Genomic DNA, 26,778 nt, shown 5'->3' with positions numbered 1-26,778 from the left:
CTTTCTCAGTAGGAATCTGTTGCTTGGAGTTATAATGTTTGTTGAACCCTCTTTCCTGCCCTCTCCACTTCCATCTGTTCAAAGCACAGCTCCTGGTTCTGCTGGAGGTTTCCCTTGGCAGCTATTTTCATGAACTGGCCTGTATGAAATATAGTTGGAAAAATGGGGATCAAATAATGGATTTTTTTTTATTGGTGAATTGGACCCTGGGTTTAAAAGGGCCTTGGGATGACTTTGTCAAGGATTGGCATTATACAAAGCTGAATTGAATTGGAAACTGCTATAAAAATACAAGTCCATTCACCAGTTTTTCCCTCTCAGGTTTATGATGAATATGACAAGTCTTTGTTCTGAACTGGGTCGTAGACGCATATCAAACAGATACGAATCAATAAGGCAGCACTGGAGACACTGATTCTCAGAAAAAACTGGGACAATAAGGGAGACAAAGAGTAAATGCAGATAAAAGAAAAGAAAAAATATACATAAAGATGATGAAGAGCATTCAAGATGGTAGGTGGTAGTCCAGATATCAAGACAAATAAAGATTCTTTGTCATTTGCAGTTATAAGGCAGAAGGCCGAGACACATGTGGGTCCTGTCAGATACGCCTGTTTCCTCATTTTATATGATCCCAGATCCACAGTAGTTCACAGCCATTTTCCCCCTGTTTTCAAAGCCTCAGTCTGGTTTCAGCTATTAAACAACACTTTTCACTGACAGGAACAGTCTGTGGTGTGTTTCAGGTAGTTATCCACTTCCATGGATATGCTGCATTTTGAATTTTTAAAGCAGAGAGTTGCATTTATAGCAGATGGATGCTTTATGCAAGCAGACAGACTACAGAGCTGTCACCATCTCAGCTAGAAATTTAAAACACGACACTGATAGCCCCCGAAGCTTTATAACAACATGATGCAAACTAAACTGAGACCATGTAGCCTGATTACAGCAGCAACTGGGTTACACTATGGAAGCATTTTGAGGCAATTTTCCCGTTCTGTCTTCTTTGTGTGCAACAATGACTCCACTTACACAACCAGCCCCACAATGATAAAGAGACACTATTAAAAGGGAAAGGCTTTGGTGGTGGACCACCGAAGCTTAAATCTAACAGGCTGGTTGGATTTAAAGTGTGGATTTCCAATTTAAAGATGACTCTAATAGAAATTTCTGGTTAGAACACAGCATCTTAGAGACAGTACTGCCATTTAGCCTGCTTCCAGACCTGCAGGCTCTCCATCTGTTTGTAATGATAAAGTTAGAACAGTTTCTTTGTGATCTGGAATAAAACCTTCTGCAGTTTTCAGAGTTGGTACCTTAATTCCCACCGGGTTATACTAAAACATATTTGCACTCCTAGGACTGTGTGGTGCCGTGGATTAAGTTTTCTGCAATTGGCATTTAAATAGTATATAATAAAGCATGAATATCTCATTGCTTGCCCAGGACTGACCCATATCCTGAAGATGATTTTCTTCTGGGTAAAATAATTCAAAAGAAAGAATTTAACCTACAATCATTGTCCTGGTCAGTTAAATCGAAACTGGTGGATGAAGTAAATCATTTTGTGTGGAAACAAGGACATTGAAAGGTGATTACAAAGACCATGGGTTATGAAACCAATATGTGGAAGATTTAAAACAGATAGAGAGGAATATAAACTGGATTTCATCATAAAGTCCTTTCACAGGACCGGAGAGAAAGTGTTCTTAAGGAAGCATGAAATCGCTTCATCAGTAGAAACATGATCCAGTAATTACTTCCATGCAGTTATTCTGCATGTGGCCCGATTTATTGCTACATGCTCCTCATTAAAATAGGTGCCAGCAGAGTAAAAATAACATCTTAGAGCTCCTAAGTTGAGCATGAGATGACTGAAGCGGCTGGCTGATCAGAGGAGATGGTTGCTTTTTTTTTTTTTTTTTTTAATCTTTTCCTGCCTTAGCTGGAGTTATGGTGCAGGAAAAACTGAGTCAAAAAATATAAGATCACTATTCTGAGGACTGAGATTTGTTTGAAACCAAATCAGACAGGAGTCAATTTCAGGAAAGTGTTCCTCATTATGAAATTGCAAAACCTTTGAAAACTGCACCATCTATCTATAATCAAGAGATTCAGTGAATCAGAAAGAAGCCTTGTTTGCATTGGACAAGGTTGTGTGTCAAAACAAGATGCTTGGTATCTTGTGGCCTTTCAAGTGGCACTGCATAAAAAACAAACATGATTCTTTCTGGAAATCACTCAGGAACACTTTCTGAAATCATTGTCTATGAACACGATCCACTATGAAATCTCAAAATAAAACAATCCAGGAATGCCACCATCTTTGGACTGACGCTAATTTAAAATGGTCTGCGGCAAATTGGTCCAACCGGTCTGTGGTCAGATTAATCACAATTTGAAAATTATTTTTTGGAAGTCAGGGACATGGTTCCCATGCAGACCAGAGAGGAGAGGAACCATCCAGCTTGTTATCAGCCTGCCTCTTGGATAATATGGGTTTGCATTGGCGTTTATAGTTTGGGCAGCTTCCACATCTGTGAAAGCTCCATCAATCCTGAAAACTACAGGTTTTAGTGCAACTTCTGTTCCTTCCCAGGCAATGCTTCTTTCAGGAAAGGCCTTGCAGATTTTACCAACCACATACATGCAAACAGCATACACCTGGAATCCAGCATCCGACAACAATGGGACACTATCCATCTCCTTAAACTCCAACAACTGATCTCCTCAGATTTCAGACATTCAGACATACAGATTCTCAGTCATTAAAAACCCACTACAGAACTTTGGTAGATTTTCTCTGTATTTAGATGGTTGATATGATGTGACACAATGGGTAAACTCAGCTAGAACATCATGTGGTGACCCAGTAAAAAAAAAAAAAAAAGTTGCATAGCTGTGTTACTCAATTAGGTCCTACAAGGGCCAAAGTCCTGCAGATTTTCAATGTTTCCTTGTTCCACCACAATTGAGTCTTTAAATAGATCCAAAAGACTATGAAGTTATGCAAATCAACTCATTAATTTGAAGCAGTTGTGTGGGAGCAGGGATACGCTGAGAACCTGCAGGACTATGTCCCTGATGGGACCAAACTGAGTAGTCATGCTGTAAAATAGAGTTCCTCAGCTTCAGGATGCTGCTGGGCAGCAAAAGCTCCAGATAAGCAAGATAGATGTCACTCTGCCATCAAATGAGTCCAGAAGTGCCATGAAGCCTGTGGTTTACCTTTGTATTATATCAATCTTGGTTTCTAGACTTGTCACTTTGAGTTCTTCTACGTTTCTTGTTTTATTGGTTGAATTTCTTTTTTCATATGTTGTTTTCTGTCAACCTCCTGCTCTTTGATTCTGCTTCCTCATTTTCTCACCAGATTTCATTTGCAAATTTGCTTCATCTGCTCCTTGTTCAGTAAGCTCCACCAAGGGGGTCGGCATTTATCTGTCTGTCTGTCCATCTGTCTGTTAGCAACTTAATGAAAAACAGTTGATTTTCAGTTATTTATTTATATATATTTTTTAATGATTATGGGTCTTGGTCCGATTAAGACGCCATTAAATTTCAGGAGTGATCTGGAAAGAATTATGGACAAGGATTTTTTTTTTTTTTTTAAATATTTCTTTATATGTATTTTATTTTAAAAGGATTGTTCTCATTATGGGTGGAAATGAGCTGCTTGATAAAGGTCTGCGCTCTCTAAGTGCTTTGTTCTCCTCAGTGTTTCTTTTGCTTATTACCAGATTGTTGTCATTTCCCCAGTGTCGTCTTCATAGTAAGTGTCTGTTTTAGTTTTCCAGCCCTGTTACCTGAAGTTATTTTCATCATAGCTGTCTGCCTCCTGCCTCTTCACCCTCCATTTGAGACATCTTCATCCACACACCGTGACAGAATGCAAATCTTTAAGATTTGAAAGGCATGTAGTACGTTTGTAGAAGGGGTGATGCAACACCATGGTAAACATCACCATGTCCACACTTTGAAATGTGTTGTTGCCTTCAAATTAAAAATGAACTAATATTTTTGATGAAATGCTAAAACTTCTGTTTTAATATCTGATGATTATGTAGTTTTGTGAACAAAAAGCTTAAGATTTGCAAGTCAAAAAAGTTTTTTTTTTCTTTTTTATCTGCACTTTACAATGTCACACTATTTCTACTGCTGTTGTACTAAATTCTAGATAGATAGATAGATAGATAGATAGATAGATAGATAATTGTTTATATTTATTGTAAAGCATTTTTATCTTTAAAAATGATTATTTATTTACTTTACTTCCCCATTTCACCTCCGATGTTACTGATTGCCACATCTGTTCCTTCAATAGTGCTTAAATAAATAATCTCCCTTGCTTCCTTTTTTTGTTCTCTTCCAGTTCGTTGTTTAATCCATTGTGTGTTTATACAAAGTCTAATTACTACATCTGTCTACTGCTTCCCTCATAGTCCTGCTTTTGGGTCCTACATGTTATTATAACCTTAAACTGTGGATTGTGGATCCAAACTCAAATTTGATAAGAAACATGGGTAATGTACACACAACGCATTTATTGCAAATTTCAATAGAAAGAAGACGTTTGCTATTAACTCAACTAAATGAGGCTCACACTCTATTTTTAGCCTGGAACTTTCTAAACGTCTGTCAGATCCATTTTGCGGCTTCTGCAACTTGAAAGCTGTGAAGTAAAGAACACACTAAAAAACAGGAAGTGGAATATGCTGGCTGTTGTTAAAAATAATTCAGTCTAGTTTCACATAAGAATATTAACAATCCAATTTACTGTAAGACTTTTTTTTTTAAATTGGATAAGAAGCAAAAGTGCTCAACACTATTTTTGTGAAGGAAAATAGTTTCCCTGTGAGGGCTATTGGGTATGTCAATGTGTATGAATTCCTGCTCAGGACCTTCAGGAGGTTGAATCATCATTGTATTACAGCAGTTCAACAGTTGCAAAGCTGACATTTATATGAAATGTCATGGATTATTACTTGAACATGAAGGCTGAGGCAGACACATGACAGCATTAAAGCGATAGAGGTGATTCATGCTTCTGCAGCTATGAGTAACGCATAGCTGTTGACATACTGGTGATGGTCACAGGGAATGACACAGTTATCTTTGGGGTTTATTCTTCTGAGGTCACAGAGGATAAATCTCCCAGACTCTAGCTGGTCAAGCTGCACTGCTGTCACTTTATACTTGACAGAAGCAAATGATAGTCTGACTTATTTTTCTTGGAGACAGCACTTTTTGGAAGCTCTTGCTCTTACCCTCTCACTATATATTTGTTAGTTCAGATGCTCCAGTTTGTGGATAGATATGTGCATGTGTGAATTTGTGAGTTTTTACCTTTAGACACATATGAGTCTGTGTGTGCAGTTCAGAGTGTTAATCCTGATCTGTACCTGTCTGCAGGACCTCCTGGCCTGACGTAGGTGACAACTAAGGGGCGTGACTTGTGCCAGTCTTCATGGGTACCACCTGTAAGAGAATCAGGAGCAGCACAGAGCTGATCAGATTAAATCTGATGCTCAGATGAGTTAAAAAACAGCAATTTAACAATAAACAGAAAACTAACATAAGTACTAAATCATTCAAATCTATGTATATACAAGTACTTGAATCTGTAGAATTTGATAAAATCTATCTTTTTTTATTGCCTTATGTAAAAGCCACTTGTCTTTTTTAACAGTATTTATATAAATGTCCTTTTTTTTATCATTCCTTGTGTTTGTTTTCTTTTCTTAAAAAAATCAATGAATGCTACAAGTCATTTTTAGCTCAACTGAACCACTTTCAACCATGAAACTGCATATATTCCCAGAAGAAATCAGTTATTGGAAAGAGTGTGCTGACTCATATTTGGAAGCATATGTCTGACAGAAATATCACAGAAATATGTCAAATTGACTTAAGCTCAGTGGACCAAAACCACATGGCATTCTATCAACAAAGTGAAAGAAAACTAACACCATCAACCCACCCAACCTTTAAAAAGACATATTATTCTCTTTTTCACTAGTTAATTAAAATCCCTGAGGTGTTAATGCACATATTAAAAAGATCAAAGTACAACTGCACTTCTCCATCATATTTCTCCAGCTCTGTTGATAGCAGCCTCTATGACTTCCCCTCTGAGTTTGTCTTATTTGTGATCAGTGTGTCACTGATAAATGAAATATCAACATTTCATTTATTTGTTTCATTAACTTATTTATGGTCATTGTATATTCCAGTGCAGCACTGCATTCAATAAGAAACGCTATGATGAAATGTAAATAAATAAAAACAAAACATTAGCCAAAGTACCAGCAGAGAATACCGTAATAAACTAACTCTCTCTTTAGGATATTGAAGTAACAGACTGATTAGGTTTTAGTCTTAATAGCAAACTCTCACTTCAGGGGTTCAGTAAACACAGCATGTCATGAGATTGTGGGTGGAGATAAAGATGTGTAGGCTGGGTAATTCTCTGCATAATTGGAACTGTGATACATCAGTAGCTTGCAAATCTGAACCACTCACTGACAGAGATATTGTCTAACCAATAAGGGACCAAACACTAGATTGTGTTTGTTTTTTTAACAATAACTTCACTTATTTTCTTTCAAATTTATTGATAATTGGAATATTTTTGCCAAAGAGCTTCCACTTTTGTGATAACCACAACACAGCATTCAGCCTGAAAAACAAACAAAAAAAAAAAAAAAACATTCGGCCTGAAAAAAAAAAAAAAAAAAAAAAAAACCTTTACAAAACCATGAGATGTCATAAAAATTTTGCAACATCATATGTTATGTATACTGAGTTCACCATGGAATTCTTTTTGACATGCAGCTCAACATAACAGACCTATGCTAAATTTCTGCACACACCGCCACTGTATTAGACAAATATAAAGACATTTTCCTATCTCCAGGAAAAACGACGTCATGCAAAGCAAACATAGATTACGTGACATGAACGAAACCCACAACAGGAAGCATTTTTATATGCACTCTTGCTGTCTTCGAAGCATTTTATAATTCAGTTTTTTTTACGTATACATTTAAATGCATAAATTTACCTCTCATGACAAAACCAAAGCTGGTTCCCTCCTTGTGCAAACAGATGTCGATTGTCTTCGATATAACCCCTGAGGTGCTGTCTGGTGCTTTGAGAGGAAAGAAATGCACAGGATGTGTGAAACAGAGGAACAAAATATGATGTTCAGCACTTCCTATAGCAATGCACTTCTGTTGCTTCCTTAATCAAACACAATTAATAATGAATGTTGTAATAAAACAGAGATAGAGGGAAAGATGCTCAACTTCAAAAGGAACCTGAAATATTTGAACATTTATCACAGCAACAATCATTTATTCTTCACTATTTCCAGAAAAAAGAGATGAAGGCATTCATGTCTTGCACTGCAATGCTGTGATTTTCTTCAATAGCTCTCTGCATCAGGACCCAACCGCCCACTGTGCCAACAGCTGTATTATTAAATCAGTTATGGGGCCACATTTTTCCCAAGGAAATAAATTCATGTTGAATAATTGTGTGTATCATGATTTATACCCAGAAACAGTTTTCAGAGCTGGAGTGAAATGTAATATCAGCTATATGTAGTAACATGCAGAGGAAGTGTGTGGAGGTATTTTTCCTTAATGAACCCAGAGCTGACATCTTGCAGAAATTTTACATAAAATGAAAAAAAAAAAAAAAATAGGGGAAATGGCCAGAAGAAAGAAGTCCCTTTGGCAAAATGAATACATTTGTGATTGTACTGGAGCTGTAACAGACAAGCATGCAGGAGAAGCTATAATATATTAAGGTGAACTGTCATGTACCTGTAGGAGGCAGCTCATACTCCACCTCCAGTAGAACTCGTTCTCCTACATTCTTCAATAAACTAATAATTTCTTCATGCCGCAGTTTGGTCAGATTGATGCCATTTACTGACTTGATGTAGTCCCCCACATTGAGCTGGTCGCTCCTGAATAAAAAAAATAATAAAAAATGTCAATGCATCACTAAAAGTCATTGTCTTCCTGTCCTACAATGATGCTTGAGGTGCACCCACCTGGCTGCCAGCCCCCCAGGCCGCAGGTTTGATACCCGTGGCTTCCCATCTTTGTCAGTGCCCCCTGAGATGGTGAGTCCAAGTGTGCTGCCTTCTTTCTTCACCAATTCCACCATGGTCACCCCCCGCAGAGCTTCTAACCCAAAACACAAACACAAAGACATACACACACACACACACACACACACACACACACACACACACAAAGGACATGAACAGATGTGAACCTAAACACACACAATATATTAAAGAGTTGTTAATGACTGATTGGTTCATTCTCATTTCTGGAGTAAATCTAACACTTAGATCCAAAAATGATCAAATCAAAAGAGGTTTGCTGCAACTGCATGTGTCCTTGAGCAGGACTACAATCTTGTGTTAGCTCCTATCAGAAATTACTCAAATGTAAATTTGACTTTCAGAGAGAAAGATAAGCCAAATTAATCGGAAGTAATTTCTTTTTAATTTCCTAGTAGGTAATTTCACAGTACAACTTGCTGGCAGGGATGGAAATGTGTTCTTTTACAATATTTTGCTCGATGTGTCACGAGGTTGTTGGAATGTGTCCGTCTGCATCAGGTAGTGCCATCTAGCTCATGTGGACAGCACTGCCTCATTTATACAACTTTTCTCACTCTGAGCATATCTTGTATCTAGGCTAGCTAGCTTACTGACCTTTCTTAGCTTCATTCACCAGGCACTACCCAGCCTTTAGACTATTTATGCTTTGTCAGTCATACCAGACCTCTTCTAGTGCTTCCTTGCACCACCATGGTTAAGTCTATACTAGCTTTTTAGCCTCACCATGATGATTTTTTTTTTTTTTTCCGGCCATCGAGCATTAGCACACCAGCTAATCCCTGGGCTCCCCATGGTTAGCACTCCTGTTAACTGCCTCAATTCACTACCCACTCACCAGCCTACTCGGAATAGAGGCAAAAAACCCTTATACCAGAGGAGACAGAGACTCTGGGGCCTGTTTCTGCCACTGCGGGATAAGATATCTAGCAGAGTCCCACACCAGGTCTGTTTATGCTGCCTAGAGCTGGAACATGTCCGACTAGCAATAGATGTCCTGGGCTCGTGTCAACACTGTGCAGTGCTAATAGTAAAAAGTCTCTGCTGATGGCTAGTTCACCAAGTTAACCTGTCTGAACATGATCCCTATCTCCCTTCCACTGACGTTGCTTTCGAAAAAGGTGGGAAGAGCGTGGTGGTACCGGAGGCCAGCGTCAGCTGGGGTTCCCAGCTCAACCTGGTCATGGACTCCCCACAAGAAGAAGACTTTCTGGACCTGGAGTATGAAGATGTCGCCTTGAGTCTCCTCATATCAGAGGACGAAGAGGAGGATGACATCTTTAGTATGTTGGCTTAGACTGCACAGACCGCGGCCCCAGCCACGACTCAGGATGGAGGCGAGAGTAGCACACCAGCTTCTCCCCTCCCCAGCTCGGACATCCTTGACGTGTGCAAACACACTGCTGCCCATCTGCCCATCGCCTGGCCGCCAGTCATTGCTGAGACCAAGAGTGCAGCGAAATAATATCCCCCCATCTTCCCGGAGCTGCTGGACAAGGTGACTTGCTTATGTAGAGATCACCCGTACAGCAGCAGGAGCCAGATTCCCGGGGCCTCATCCCTCGACTGCAAGGCAATGGAGAGCCTGGGCCTGCTCCAGATGCCTCCAATGGAACCACTCGTAGCAGCTCACTTTCACCCCCGGCTGTCAGCAGTGTCTTCCAGGAGCTTGAGCCTGCCATTCAAAATGGACCTTTTCCTGTCAGTCCTGATTGAGATGACCTACAAGGCAGCTGAGCTGTAGGCCAGAGTGCTTAATGTCCTCTCCCAGCTCAGAGCTTATCAAGTTGTGTGAGGATTTTGGGCACACTCAGGACCCAGCAACGCGTGAAGTGATATTGGTCCTCACTATCTTATGTCTCCATCAAGTTCAACGCTGCACAATTTAGGCCATGGGGAGAGCACTGGGAACCATGGTGCTGCAAGAAAGGGCACAGTGGCTCAATCTCTCCAACCTGTCAGACAGGGAAAAGGACAGTGTCCTTAACATGCCTATTTTTCCAGAGAGAATATTTGGTTCTGCGTTGGCCTCAATGCAGCAACATTGTGAAGACAAAAATAAGGTAGACAAGGCTCTCCGGCTCTGCCTCCCCTGAAAACCTCCCGTTCCCTCCCCACCTGTGCAGCACAAAACTCTTACACCTGCTGCCTCCCATTTTTTGCAGTTTAAAATACCTAAACAGCCAAAACCCCAGCCCATTTCATCAACTTTGCCCGGTCAGGCCAGCTGGTCTTGGCCACGGTTGCTGCTGTGTCAGCACAGGCTGCCGGTTTCCAGACCAGAAAGAAGAAGCTCTCTTCACCGGTGCAACTGGCAGTTCCCTGTTCCTCAGCTTCACCTGTTGGGCTCCTGAGTGTGCATTTAGGGGTTTCCCATGCCCCCACCTGCTTGCTGCCATGCAGAACAAGGCCAGAAGAATGGACATCTGACAGCGGAGGGTCAGATGTCTCCTCTCTATCAACCTGACAGACGCAAATTTCCACATCACAATCTAGCCTTCGAACAGAAAGTTTCTGAGATTTGCTTTCTAAGGGATCTGTTACGAGTACCAGGTGCTCCCTTATGGTCTTTCTCTGAACCCACGTGTATTCGTGCAGTGCACAGAAGCAACAATAGCCTCACTCAGGTGGCAGAGCATCTGCCTGGCCATTTATCTGGATGATTGGCTGCTTTTGGCACAATTGGAGCAGAAAGCCAGGGTGCACAAAAAGGTTCTTGTGTGGTACCTGTGTGATTTGGGTTTAAGGATAAACACAGAAAAGAGCATCCTGTCATCGGCGCAGAGTATAATCTTCTTACGGTTATCCATCGACTCTGTGACTTTCACAGCAAGTGAGTGAGAGTTTCCAGGACAGCCTCGTGCTTTTTTGTCTTGGCAAAGTTCTTTCAGTTCAGATTGTGTCTTCAATTACTTGGACTGATGGCATCTGCCATTCTTGTAGTCCAGCTTGACCGCCTACACATGATAGATTTTTAAGTATGGGTGGCCTTGTGTGGGCCATGGCGTGCCATGGCCCATGTGCCATGGTGCATGGAGAGTGCTGGTCCCTACAGTGTGCATCAGGACTCTGTAACGTTGGAGAGTTCCATCCTTCCTGGCCCAGGGAGTGAATTTGGGTCCAGTTTTGTCCAGGAAGGTGATTACTATGGATGCAAGCCTGACAGGCTGGGGTGGAATTTATGTGGGGCAGCCGATGAGGGGCCTGTGGGGTGCGGAACTCCCAAAGTCTCACATACATTTTCTGGAGCTTTTGACAGTGTTTCTCTCCCTGAAACATTTTCTCCCATCCCTTGTGGAACATCATGTACTGGTCAGGATGGACAACATGATGACGGTGGTGTACATCAACCTCTAAGGAGGGTTATGGGCTGTTATGGTTGGGCCAGGATCTATTTGCTTACAGTGTGCAATGTTTTACTCTCTGTGCAGCTTAGATGTTCCCTCAGGCATTGAAGCGTTAGCGCAAGCCCGGCCATCCGGTCTTCTTTACGCATTACCTCCCACTCTGTCAAGAGTGAGAGAGCATGGTCACAACCTATGCATTGGCCTGCAATGCATTGGCTGGTGGAAACATATCAGTTGCTGTGCATGCAATCCTGGCAGCTTCTGCTGCGCAGGAACCTGCTGCTGCAGGAGGAAGGGTCAATCTTTCACCAGCACCTGGAATACCTGCTGCTGTGGGCTTGGCCCCGGAGTGGTGCAACTTGTCAACTGTGGGGCTCCCACAGTGGGTGATTTCCACTATTCAAAGTGCATGGGCCCCCTGCACTAGGTCATTGTGTGAATGTAAGTGTTCCAGAAATGGTCTCACAAGTATAGTCACATTCCTTTTCAGTGGTAGCAGTGATTGTGTCACTCTTACATAATCTGATTGACAATTGGTAAGCCTTCTCCATGGTTAAGGTGTACTTGACAGCTAATCCTGCTTGCCACGTGGGGTTTGGGAAGCATCTACTGGTCTGCCATTTTATGAAAGGAGCATGCAGGTTTCTTCCTGTGTCCAGGTCAATGGTTCTGCCATGGGATTTGACTGTGTTTTTGGAGGGGCTGAAAGGCCCCCCCTTTTGAGCCACTGGAAGGAGCAGATTTGAAACACGTGTCTCTCAAGACAGTGTTGTTGTTGACTTTAGCCTTAGCTAAATGGGTTAGCGACATTCATGCCCTTTCGGTGCACCCTTCATGTTCTCACTTTTTCCCGGGCGATGTGAGGTTGATTTTGAGACCCAACCTGGCCTTTGTGCGTGAGGTGGTGGTGGGCTCCTGTTCCCCCACTGACCTGGTTACCCATTGTCCGTTCCTTTATGTTGAACATCTCTGCTCTGTGCGTAGCATGCAGAGTTTTGCTGCCCTGAGGACTCTTTCCTGTAGGTTGGTGGAAGCTGGATAAGCTTGTCTCGCAATACGGGAGCAACCAAATCAAAATCAAAATTGATGTAATGAGATTAATACTTATAAGAGCTGCACAGAGGCGTGCATTTCATAGTGAGACATCTGACTCATATTACTCAGAGAACCAAATTTATGTAAATAACCTAAAGTCCTATGTGACAGCATTACACTGAACAGCCGCATGTTTTGAGTGAACTGTGGAAACAGTGACAAAGCAAAGGAAAAAAAAAATATTGTCCAGTACTAGGCAAGGTTTTAAGTCAGGATTTCTTTCTAGATAACTGCCAGGAAAATGATAAATATGAGGTAAACAAAATGTGGAAAATACATTTACATGCTTGTGCACCATTTGAAATTAGACTTCCCTTGTACACAATCCAGCTTGGCTAAATTATATTTTGTTTCAGTGTTTTTTTTTTTTTTTTATTAGATAAAGAAAGAGTAGTTGGAATTGTCTTTTGTTGTTGTTGTTTTTTGTATTTATTTTCTTTAACTTAAGAAAACATTTGACTCCTAATCATAAAGTTCTTTAATCTATTTTACTTATTTAGTATTATGACAAGTTGCTAAATAATTTATTCATGATCAAATCCATCTAAAATGGTGTAACTGAATACAAACCCTTTGTAATCAAGCAATTTAAATTTGGGATAAGAAATGTGTACTTTGCTTATAATTGTCCAATATTGAAAAGAAACTCAAAAAACCATAAAACTAAGCCAAACAACAAACACTGGATATGAACAGTATTGATGGGTCGTTCATTAACGAGACAGCTTTAAAAGATGATTCTTTGTAGTGTGGTAGAAGATGGGATTCCTGTTCAAGAAAGCCATATATTTAGAATGGGCATGTTTTTATTTTGATGATCACACTATGCGGTCAATTACATATGAGGAAAGAATTGGGTCAAACCACTGTGTAAGGAGGGAAAGGTCTCAGAAGACAGGGAGTATAGAAGTACAGACCTGGTACACAAAGAGAGCTGGAAGCCAGATTTAAATAACAAGGGTCTCTGGAATATATGGAGAAATTAGCTTATTTATTATTATAATTCATACTGATAATATTTCAAATTTTTATATTATATATTTAATAGTTTTACTTGATTTGCTTGTTTATGAAAATATAAAGGATTATCATTGATAAAAACCCAACATAAAATAAGGATCTTTTGATTAAAAAAAGAAAAAGTTGCTTACTAATGAACAAACCACACAACATTGGTGAATTAGACTAAAATAGAAGCCAACTCTTTGAGGGAAGATTAACTTCCCATTACTCATAAACAGGTGATAATTGTGAATCTGCACTGACTCAACCCAAACAGCTCAATGGCACTAAAAGGTCATGATTTAACCCATAGATCCCAGCGTGACCTGTTTGATACATACAGTTTCTGAAACACATTGCATCACTTTACGTTAAAAAAAAAGTGAAAAAATCCTGTTGAACACAATCTGATACTTGTCTTCTGCCCCATATCAGATCTCAGAAATCAGAGGATTACATTGCAAAACTTTGACATATCACTAGGTAACAAACAGTACAATAAATGTCCCTGAAAAGAAATATTTTTTTTCTTTTCTTTATTTCTTTCTTACATTTTGTTAAAGGGACAAATAAAGACCTCATATAAAAAATTAGGCTTTTTTTTTTTTTTTTTTTACATTTTTTATAGGTCAGGTCCTAAACAGTTGTTTCCATAATAGAGGTGTCTCATCTCTTATTTGTTGACAGAATCTTTAACAGGAACCCATCTTTTCAGGCAAATATATTTAACAGTTTTGGTTTAAAAAGTCAGAAGAATTTTGGTGGGTAAAATAAAAATGATGGCCCTGATGTATTAAATCAACTTAGAATCTATGAGCCGATAGGCATATGGATATTTGTATCCTTACTATGCACATACACACACACACACAAGGCTTTGACATGATAGATTAGATATATCCCTCAGACAACACTCAGGATCAGTGAAGTGCTTCACACCACTGTTAAAAGCAGTGGGGATGTTAGCACACACAAATATATGCACACACACACACACACACACACACACACAAACACAGCCAACACATCTGCACAAAGTCACTCATTCATTGGTCTTGTGCTTGTAACATTTGCATAAAAGCAAAGTTTCAACAAATGCAGGGATAGAGTGAGATTCATCCAAAACTACAGAAGTTTTCCTCACTGTGTTTTTCAAGACTGTCCCTTTATTTGATAGTGAAGGCATCGTGTTAAAAAAGGAGTTGAAGTGAAAAGGATCAAGAAAGGCACAACAATATGGTTTTGTAATGGGATTTAAAATGGATCATCAAAACTAAAGTCAGTGTCTAAAAAAACTGACAACGCTCCTTAGTTCTTCAAGTATTTTCTACAACAAGAGGTCTCGTCTAAGTTCACTTGCAAAAACTTTCTTGACATCCAGAATTTACTGTATATCATTCATATATTTTAACAGTATGAGAACAGAGGTCAGATCTTCTAATATGCATTTCTAACCTAGACACAATGTCACTTCCAGCTGTGGAGATACGTAACACACTTCTCTTTCTTGTCTTGGAATATTTTTTCCAATCATAAAAGTCCCACATACCTGGTATACTGTGTCTTCTCAATGTCATGGTGTGCTCTGGTCCAGAGATATCCTTAGTTTTTCCGTATGGCCCATCATCTAGAAGGAAGAAGAAGAATGTTATTAACAGGGTGTCGCTTTCCTCATTATGACTGTATATTAATATTGAATGTTACTAAGGAGTAATCCTCTTATTGACAGTGTTATTTAGGAGCGAACCATTCACCATGTCATGTTACTGACAAATCCTGATTTAGCTTTGGAGACTAGAACTTTGATTTCACTGGAAACTGTTTTTGGAATGGCAGCTGACACCAAATGACCTCCATGCATTTGTTTTCCATTATTTTTTCTTTCTTTTTGTTTTTGTTTTTATTTATTTATTTATATTTTTGTTATTTAAGGGCAAAATAAGTTTTAAACTTTCTGTAAAAATAGTTGGAAATGTTGTCATTTTAAAATGAGATAGAAGAAACCTTCCATATCTACCATCTGTTTTCCCTGTTAAAGTCTTTGTCATGCTTGTCTCCTTCGAAAACAAGAGTTATGGGGAGGAATAACTTCCACGCACTGTGTAGCTCCTTGCAAAGTCTTGTTCCCTAAACAATCGTATATGAACAACCTAAGGTTGCCAAGCAACAGCGCAGCGTTTAGTGTTTTATGTCTGCGAAATAGCTGTAACCTGCAGGAAGCTTGAAGAAGTGGACCAGAAAAAGATTCAGTACACACAGGAAGCCTCAGCATCCTTCCAAAAAAGCAGAATACTCCAAAAGTGGGATAAAACAAAGATCAATATTGGAAAATTTCCAAAGCATTTAAGCATTTTAGCATTTAAAATTAGTGCTAGCAGTTGGTTTGTTTACACCAGCTCTTATGCAGAAAATTTGCAGGGCACATGACATCCTGACAACAACAGCATATGCCAATCCTTAATGACTAAACGGTGTGGTTGGTGTTTCACAGCTGCAACAGACTGTTGAGGTCTGTGGACAGCAGTTGAATCATGGATATGTGCTGGTGTTGTCAGTGGCAGGTCGTTGGTGACTTTTGAATTGCCGCATCTCTCTATATGTGTGCAAACTAAACCTTTCTGTCTATTCAAGAGTTACAAGCCATGGTTTCATCCATCAGACAACTTAACCAGGCTCTAAAAGGTACTAAAGTTTATGCAAAGCCCTGAATGAGAATTAAAGAATTTCTGTGACAAAGGAAGCCTAAAAGCTCCAAACGAGTAACTATTTTTCTTTTGTTATCATCGACCCATCTTTTTGTGTAAAGAGAGCTCAGTGAGTTGCATTGTATGTGTGAATGGTACACATTTACACCAATCACCTTTCCCAAACCAACTATAATAACCTTTGTTATACTCGCCTCAAATCCTGAAAACTCAGTCAATAACAGTGACTAAAGACGACATGCTTGGATTTGTTCAAATAGTCTGATTGACAAAATAAGACCAAAAGAAAAGAAGAAAAACAACAAAGAAACCTAAGAGTCACCCCCTTTTTATGAAAAACCTTTGTAGACTGACTGACACCAGTGTCCAGGTATTATTCTGGTGCTATGTTCTCTGTCTCCGGGGGAAGAATCCTCTACATGTTTTTTCTTTGAAAGTTTTTTTTTTTGTCTTTAAGTGCACCAAAGTCTCCTTGTTAGACTATTTCTTTTGCTGAGGAATGTATATACGTCTAGTTATAGTTTCCTGTAAAGTAGGATTGCATAACAACTTTCAGCAGACTCGACTGGTTTATCACCATCATAAACAAACACGCACACATACACACACTAACACACACACACGAAGACAATATACAAAGGATGAGAAAAAGAAGGCCAGTAATTTCAAAGAACCCATGGTACTCTTAAGATGAATCACAACTCAGAGATAAATAAAAGGTGATAATTTGTACAAGCGATAAAATTACTATTATATAATTGATGTAGTCAGGGAGCACTTGGAGCTGATCCACATTCAGTACATTTTCCTGGATTATGACATGACAGCTGCATTAATCAGTTTATCCTGTGAGCTCAAATTAACTATCTAATTAACCAGTTAGATGGGTAAAAACTCAGGATGGTTTGTCCAGTTTACTTTTATCACAGCGTTTTCTGACGGCACTACAGCAGTTGTTTGTAGAATTGTATGTCATCGATTTTTCTCATATTATCTGATTAATATAAAGCGATCAATGTCACACAAAAGGGATTGAAAGTTTTTGCGTTACAACCACTAATCAAAGCCATCAAACATGTTTTTTTTTTTTTCCTCACTTCAGAAACGCTTATCTGTTGGTCATTCTGTCTTTGAAAATAGCAGCAAAATACGATACAAATGCAATCTTTTAGAAGTGTTTTTTCATCCCTCGTATTTAATCCACTTAATACAAGTGTAAATGTACCCATTTTCTATTGACAAAACAGGGACCCACTGAGTTTCACCGGCTAAAATCAAGGGAAATATTTAAAGATGAGTTCATGAAGGAAGCTTCCTGACAGGCCATTTAAAGTACGTGCAGGTGTCCTATTTTAATGTTTCTGGCAGATATGTGGAAGGTTTTTAATATTTTATATGGTATCATTAGACATCTACTAAAACAGCTGCAGATATAAAACTGTACTAAACTGCTGACTTCAGTCCACAGGACAGAAATTGAAATCTTCAATCAGTCCCAAGCCCATCAAAGAGACAATTATTTAATCAGTCAAGGACTGTTAGGGGTGGGGAAAGGGGTGGTGTAGCAGTTAATACAGATTGTAATACTATTTATTAAGACTGTTGCTTCATCTTCAAAGTTCTAGCATCTGTTAAAATGTAGGGAACTTTGAACATTAGTGTCCTTATAGATCTAAATACATAAATGAATTAGATATTACAATCAGTAGACATTTCAGACAATTTGCTTTGTAGATAGATTAATCAAACTGAAGCAGTGTCTGTTTTGATCCCTTTTGCGTGCACTTTGCTACAAGTCTGAAAAATGCAGTTAGGTTACTGCTGCGTTCACTACATTGTTGCTAAGAATGAATGAAACCATCCTAATCGGAGAGTTATGCCAGTGAATAACCCAAGATGCAGTATATGGAGGCATTTTTAATTTAAATAGAAAAGTGAGTAGCAGCTAACAGACATGAGGCAATTTGTGGACAACAAATTTCCTGATTCACCTACTAGTAGGGTTGAGACAATTTGCTTTCTCTTGATTTGATTTTTAACATTACATGTGCCGATTCAGTTTAAATTGCAATTCCTAAGTATTACCAATTTTTAGTTTGCTTTTGAAATTTCTTTTTTTTTTCCACCGTTATTTACAGATGAAACAGTAACAGGTATTCAGCATCACCTGACTGCTTCCAATTCAGCAGTCTGCTACAGCCGGTTAGCCAAAAGCTCATAAAGATGCCATCATCAGACAGACTGCAAGACTTATGAGTAAAGATAAATGTTCTGCACCTTTTCATAACTGGTGCCATGGTATAAATGTCTAATCTAAGAACAGGCATTGCAAATAGAACAATTGCATAACGCCACAGGAAAAAAATAAAGAAAGAAAAAAAATGATTATCTAAGTATAAAATATTTGAGGTCCACACTTCCAATCACATTGGCGAAAGCATCAGCTGCACATTGGACAGTTGAGCTGCATGCGTCACCGTGACATATGCTGCAGGAAATGCAACAAAATTAATGTATGAATACATTGGAATTATTGCATGTTTTAGAATAGTTTTCACCCTAAATCTGGGTAAAAGTAAAAAGAAAACAAAAAAACAACACATCATCAAACAGAAAAATTATTTTTCTCAGGGTAACGGAAGGTCCAAAGCAAAAAACTAGTCATCGTTCACTAAAACTGCAGCAGTCAAAAAGTTTAAACTTCAAACCTCTACCCTCAAATCTGTGAACAAGTATTCATTAAGTCTTTCTCATTTTTGATCATGGTCAAATAAACAAACTTTACCTACAACCTCCTCGGTACAGAAACAATGGAAGAGAAAATGGAGTAGGTGTATGGAGTATAATTTAATAATAATTAATAGCAATAAACTAGCGCATGATGCAAGTCTGTCTGCGTTTATTGCAAACTGAATCCTCATTGTGCACAGTGCACAGTTAGTGCTGTTTGCTGATGAAGCTGAGCCGGTGAGTGATGCTGCAGACATAAGAACATGTTTATTTCACACAGAATGCACATGTGTTGTCTATTATTATTCATGGGTACGTGCTTTTAATATTCTGTTTTGTTTATCTTTGTTTTCCAGTTGTTTACCTGGCAACGACACAGTTCCGTGTAGAGGCTAATGTAGTTAGCCTATGTGTTGCACGTATATTGTGACATTTTGTTTCAGACACTGTTTCACCAGTTAAACACACCCTTTACAGTGGGAGTTATTGAGCAAACAGTAGTTAGCGTAGTAAAACCATACAGTACGGTTAAACATATGTATTTTTAAACTACTGTATTTTATTTGATGATTGTTGTATAAATATTAAAGAACCGTTTGCAACAGGAAAAGCACTTGGAGAGTGCAGACCTTGGCCAAGCAGCTCATATTCACTGATATTACAAACCATATTTTCCATTAAATTTCCTGTGTCCACTACTCTTTCTACATCACTCTGAAAATTTTACTGGAATCGAAGTTAGACTGAGATATATTCAGAAATAGAGAAAAAAAAAAATCACAAAAACCTCCCCAGTAATTTTTTATGTATTACCAAATTAAATGAATGTTTGAACAATATAATTCAAAATACATCCTTATGAGAAAGCAAGACAACAACAACTGTAGAGGTTGATGTTGGCACATCTACGAAGATTCATATGGAAATATATCAAAGTACTCTGAAGTTTTGGGGTAAATATTTACTTTATTTGTTTTAAGAAATGTCTAAATTTGGTTTGAAGGTGTTTATTGTTGATAACATTGAGATGAATGTACGTCTTTAAGCTCATCTATGATATATGAAGTGTATTAAGTATTTTGCTTTCCCACACCCTTTAACTTGGTTTGACAGCTGTGACGGGATCCGAGGCAGTTGTTGATGTGGCTCTGAGGGGAGAGGATGTGTCCTACTTTATAACCTCTGCTTCATCAGAGGGTTGGGATACGTTTAACAATTCATAAGCCACTTATCATTAACTTTCATATCTTACACTGTAAATGCTATTAAGGGAGATTATAATCACACACAATTACACCATCAGCTGCCACAGCTGAAATATAAACATCATGCAGTTTTGTTTTGTTTTTTGTCTTCTGGATATAGGGTACTGCCATTCACTGAACTTTGTAATTTTTCTAATTCAAAATGAGAGAGTAAAATCACTGACCAGCTGAATAGATACATGTCACTAGTATAGAGTTGGGACAACTACCTTAATTTTACAAGACATAAGCTGCTTTTCCGTTACATTTTCTTTGCAAAATAAAAGTTAAATGTTCAAGTTCAGACACACAACAATTGCGATTGTGCATAAGCCGCATTTCTCGTAAAATCTCGTTTAGGTGACGAGAATTTGTGAGAATGGCGGCTCATGTAACGTAGCCACGTAGCATTATTTTGGAGTTTTCAACTTGCTGCGAGGAATTTGCTATGGCTCTTCGAAGCTTTTCTCCTTCATTTTCTTTTCTAAAGATGTAAGATTCGCTGTTGTTTGTTCCATCCTGCGCCATTTTTACCAGAAATAAACAGGTCACAACCCCTTCACTTCACACCCGGGTACACGTTAATGTGAATAAAAGTGTTTCCATTCCACTTTTGTGATAAATATCTATATCAAAACAACTGAAAACAACCTCATGAGAGCGTATAAACTTTTTAGCAATATTTGAGGATTTTTAAAAATTTTTTATGCATCCATGATGAGAATCTCCATAAACCATCCCAGTGGACTAATGGAAAGAGATCTGGTGACTGTGGAGGTTATTGAAATATCATTGAACAAAAAAACAAAAAAAACAAAAAACAGAAAACAGAGATGATTTGAACTTGGTGACGTTACCCTGCTGGAGGTAGCTGTGGTCAGAGGGATAAAGATGAGTAAATTGACATGGAGATTTATCAGACCAGGGAATATAATATAATATAGTTTTATTTTTCTTTTTGTGCCAATATCTGATGTGCTAACAACTGTGCTGAGATCTTTGTATCTGTGGAACCCGAAGAAGTCTGGGGATCTAGGTATTAGGGGGTTGGGATGGTAATCTTGGGATTTGTTTTCCATTATCATATGTTCTATGGTAAACTGCTAGGTCTGGGCTCCTGTTTGTAAGCTGAAGGTAGCTTCTGGAGATTCTTATATTTGCAAAGTGCACAATGGATGTATTGGTGTGTCACTGTTTTTTAAATTGATTGTAAGAAGGAAATAAACAAAACAAAACGAATGATATTCTATTGTTTATTGTACTGTATGTAGTTTTGGTGAGTCTTTGGGAACTGTTGCCTCAATTTCCTTTTTATTTTTTTGTTTTTGTTTTTGTTTTTTTAAGGATTGATGTTGTCATACAAAATCATTCATTCATTTTCCAAACCGATTAATCCGATTCAGGGTCACGGGGAAGCTGGAGCCTATCCCAGCTGTCTTTTGGGCCAAGGCAGCGTACACCCTGGACAACTCGCCAGTCCATCACAGGTCTTACAAAATAGTTCAAGAAAAAAACAAAAAACAAAAACCAAAGCTTTTACAAGCATATACTGGGTGATTTTCATCCAACAACTTTAAAATATAAAATGTTTTCTCTGCATTATAAATGTCCATTCATGACATATTTTCCTGCTTTCTAACCACTTTTAAGTATGCATGCTTTCACAGTAGTAATATTTCAAGATTTGTTCTCTTCCCAGTAGTGAGAGAGTGAAGAAGCTTTTGTTGTGTCTCATAGTTTAGCGATCTTCTCAGAGGTGTAATAAGTTTAATAATTCATACGTTGTGGAGTCAATTTGGCTTGAAACCACATTCATAAGTTATCTGACTGACTTTCCTGCTGTGGGGCTGTCACAGCTATAATGGACCCCAGAGGATGCTCATCAATACACACAAAAAGTTATGGACTAAAAACTGACAACAGAGTGATGCAAGCACAAAAAGAGCACCACTTACACACCTGCTTCTGCAATGACAATCTATGTGAATGGAAAAAAGAATTCCCACAAGCTTACTCACACATACATCACCATGCTTTCGGCAGCTTGGCCATCTCGGCCCTGCTGTCTGTAAGATAAACAGGTTTATCCACAAATTCCACCTCAAATATTATGAATTTTCAGCTCTCCTTCCAATCCATTAAAACTTTCATGTCATTTTCTCTGACTGAAGTTTTATTCCATAACAGGGATTTGGAAGCATTGCACAGGATCTATAAGCACAACTTCTTCTCTCTCGTCCATATTCCATGGTCTTCCATATCAGATCCCCATTTCTGTCTGATAAATTAATGTCTTTTGCTGAATAATTTGAATGTGATTAGGCTAATGACTGCTGGCACCGTCAGGTTACTGAACAGGTTGAGTTGCAGATGAAATGTCAGGCCAGATTTAGCTCCTGCAGCAGGCATAATGGTTACAGCATGAGCATCTTTTCAAGCTGAGACAGTAATGGCTTTAGCAGTTGTGGTTCAGTGAAGACCGGATATCATCAGGAAAAAAGACGATCATCAATATTTCTTTCAGGTTTAAATTAGTTTCTCTGTAACAGCAGAGAAACTACAATATTTTAATATAGTTATAAATAACTATATATTGTTAAGTAATGCAATCCCTTCAAGAATGCATTGCATTGCTCAAACTGGCCGATAGCTTCACATATTTCCTGATCATGTAATTTACAGGTGAATGGTAAGGATCTTTTAATTTCCATTGCACCAATTATATATAAAATTTATACTAGTTTGACCTAGAAATGAAAACAAATGGTTTCTGGATGATGTTCTTCCCTTTTGCCAGTTTTATTTTTTTAATTTAATTTGTATTGTCTTTGTTTTATAAAGAAGAAATGACTATTATTATTATTAGGGATGTTTTTTTGTTTTTTTTTAAATGATAATTATCAAAAGTGTAAAGTGATATTCAAACCCAGGTTCGAACCCCCAGAGTGCCAGTAGAGATGACCCACTCTGGGCCCTTGAGTAAGGCCTAGTGAGTAAGAGTGTCCCAATATTACAAATATTCTGTTTGACATAATGTCAAGCATTTAACATAGTCTATGCACCTTTTACGAGTTGCAAGAGGTTTGTAAAAATTCCATCACCAAGATAGAGAGATACATATGTAAAATCACAAGTTCAGTTGGTAAAGTTTTAGGGAAATGGAATGAGAAAGCTGTGAGGTAGCTGTACTTGGACTTCAAAAAGTTAATCATGTAAGGATGATTGTCAACATTTATAGAAACAAGATTTCCTAAATCAACACTGAAAAACTTTGTAACATTAAAAACTCTGTGGTTCCAAATCCATTTGAAGATACATACTGACATTCCTCCATCATTTCCCTGCATCATCCAGAAGCTGAGAAATCCAACTTCAAAACAATTTTAAAGCACAGAGTATTACATTATCGCTGAGTTTTGCTTATGGCATTGCATCACACATCAGTAGCTGGATATCAACAGGTTGACTCTATTGAACACACATCATTTTTAATTCAACAACAAAATGCGAGAGGACATCATCTGAGGAAGTAAGGACAAGAAAGAGAAAAAGAGACAAACCAGAGAGAACTCAGAGAAGAGACAGGATGCAAAACAGATGTCATTTAAGTCTTTGTTAGGGGGTACCATCATAAGAAAACTTGCTAGTGTTGCAATGTGTTTGTAATATAATCTAAGTAACAGATCAGATTTTTTTTTTCTTATTTCAAATTTCAACTCATCTGATTTTTTTTTTCTGTCCATCAAATTCAGGGCTTTCCAAATCCGGTCCTCGTGAGCAGGTGTCCTTCAGGTATCGAATGCTGTGCTACTGCTACACACTTGATTTAAGTAAAATTGATATTTACAGCTTGTTGTCAAGTTTTGCACAAGTATGTCAATGACCCTTTCATTGAATCAGGCGTTTTGCTGCAGAGACACATCCAGTACCTGCAGGAAACCAGCCCTGGATGACCGTACCTAAGATCCCTGAACTATTTTTCCTACATTTGTACTTGCACTTCTACATTTGTTTATGCATTTATTCATGTCTGCATTTCTCTGCTGTCTGGCAACTGAAGGCATTTCCAGTACATTTTTAAAACAGGAAGGTAAACCAGACTGTTTCTTGCAGGTTGCTTTTCCTGTGTGTACTTTTTATGTGCATGCATTTAATCTGAACCTCCTAAAAGATAAACAAAAAAGAACCATCCCTTTAACAAAAGTCGAGGTTTAAGCTTATCAAAAAATGGTTTACAGTTTAAAACTAAAACTATATTTCCTTAAACTATATGTGGTTGAGACATAAACCTACATTCAGCTAAATGTTTGTAAGATATTATTGGACTGGAAGCCGTTTGGTTTTAAAGTCAAAGTTATATGCATATTAAAATGCAGTTTGTATCACAGTGGCAGTTGTGGGATCCATCAGACCCATGTGAATAAAGTTGTGAGTTGGTATGATAAACATGTGTAGCATAAAGACTAACAGAAAAGTAGAAATAATTTTGGGCAAAGCAACACAGAGATATTTTTCACACCTGGCAGCACAAAGAGACAGCATTCAGATTACCTGACTAACATAAACATAGACCTCAAATCTGACAAGGTAATTTCTCAACAAGATTGAATAATACTTTCTTAATGCCTGAAGGTCCACAGCAGATTCCCCCCATTGTGCTCAAGCATTGTTTGAGCTTTTGTACACACAACACACAACAGAAACACTGACATGCATATTTATAAGGTTATTTCACGTCTTACTTCAAGGTTACCAAAAACCTATCAGACTGGAAATGGGTCCATCTGACAGACAGGGCTTATGGACGTCAACAACGACGTGCCAGAACACAAATACAATTTCCACACACAAACAGAACACTAAATACAATTGTATCGTGTGTGTCCTCTGACAAGTACTTTGATGTGACATAATAATGGAAACAGTTTTTCTTTCTCTCATATTCTCACATAAAAACAAAGTTGTATTAGTTTGCCAGAGGGTCCTGTTGTGCGAGATGTTGCAGATATATTACAGCAGATAAATTACATGATCCATGAAGACTGTGGACAAACACATCAATAGTCTTCATTCTCTTTTTGGAAAAACATACACACAAATGTTAACACATCATATCAATTTCCAAATGCCATTACAGAATGTGAAAATTCATTCAAATATGAAACCAAAAAATATTTATTACTTCATTCTTTATGTTATTATTCTTTTTTTATATTATCAGTGCTGTTCAAAATTGGAAAAGCTAATGCTAAGTCTTCTGCACAATTATTCCTGAACAATCTTCTTTACTCTCTAACCATCAGTTAATTCATTCATTTATCCACAGGTCTATTTATTCATTTAGTTTTTTTTTTTTTTTTCCTGTACTCATTAAATTTATTCACAACTCATTTATCTAGTGTAGGTTATCAGTGAGATCATCAAGCTCCACAGAGCAGCATTTCAATCAGCTGTTGCAAACCTTCACATTTCCAATAACAAGAGGATGTAACTCCATTCAGGTAAATAGGAACTGCTAAACAGCACTTTTTTAAATATAGTGTATTGAAAACTGTGAAGTCAGAAGTATTTAAACCACTGTTATGTGGACCATCTCAGCTGATCCCACAGGCATTTTTGTGTAACGTTGGTGTATTAACGGCAATAATTTTCTTTTCATAACTCGTGAGAATTTAAATCCAACTTCGAACAATTTATATGTTCAACTACTACAAAAACTGTTAATTAAACTGGGGAAAAAACAAAGACAGTGCGTGGAAGGACCAACAGATGTTCCGAATGTACTGCATAGTTTAAAAATCTTTACATTAACATAACAATAGCATCTATTTACAATATGTTATTGCCTGCTTTAATATGTAGAATACGCTTAAGTTATCTGACATTACAGGTGTGCACTTTTTCTGCTGTGAGCAACAAAGAGGCACCCTTGTTTGTCGCATAACAGGCATCTGCTGAAAAAAGGAGCAACAATAATCGGCAAGGCCTCTCAGAGAATATAAAAGACAAAAAAAAAAAATAGATGCAGCTGAAAGGAACTGAAGTGAACAGAAAAATACATTCAGTCTATTCGTTTTTTGTGTTTTCATTGAGGCTTTTAAGCCACATGCATGCCATTATAATCAAGCTGCTATTCAATAAACCACCAGGTAGGCATAACAATACAAAGGAAATAGTGCGCTGTCAGAGACAGTCATCATTTTTTTCATACAGCACTGCTACAACACATCACTTTGAGAAATCTTCATTCATTACATTGTAACCGGATGTAAAATAGATCCACCTCCTCTAAGATAAGCCTTAAATCCCTCTGTTTCAGTAAATCCACCAACGGACACCAGAGAAAAATAAGAGAACACCAATTTCTACAGAATATTGACAGCAATGGGAAAGCTTCAAACAGCTTGCATCATTTAGGGAACCAATTTGGTTAGTTGTTATTCTTCATCAGTTGCAAAGGCAAAAATATTACTGCCATTAAACCTCTTAGTGTGTCAAAGTGACCAAATAAA

The 26,778-nt window shown here is 38.1% G+C and overlaps 1 protein-coding gene across 1 annotated transcript in view; it reads right to left on the bottom strand.

Moving 5' to 3' along the window:
- Positions 1-26,778, bottom strand: part of grip2b (glutamate receptor interacting protein 2b) — a gene marked incomplete at both ends in the record, with an annotated part of 193,282 nt that overhangs the window by 50,459 nt on the left and 116,045 nt on the right. Inside the window, 5 exons of the mRNA XM_079242856.1 lie at positions 5,406-5,481; positions 7,067-7,153; positions 7,833-7,978; positions 8,066-8,201; positions 15,137-15,214. Coding sequence (XP_079098982.1) covers positions 5,406-5,481; positions 7,067-7,153; positions 7,833-7,978; positions 8,066-8,201; positions 15,137-15,214 — 523 coding nt within the window. The remainder of the gene's footprint in view (positions 1-5,405; positions 5,482-7,066; positions 7,154-7,832; positions 7,979-8,065; positions 8,202-15,136; positions 15,215-26,778) is intronic.

Source organism: Telmatherina bonti (assembly GCF_933228915.1).
Source record: "Telmatherina bonti genome assembly, chromosome: 6".
Lineage (NCBI taxonomy): Eukaryota > Metazoa > Chordata > Actinopteri > Atheriniformes > Telmatherinidae > Telmatherina > Telmatherina bonti.
The sequence above is the reverse complement of the archived record's forward strand: the minus strand, read 5'-3'. Positions and strand labels throughout refer to the sequence as shown.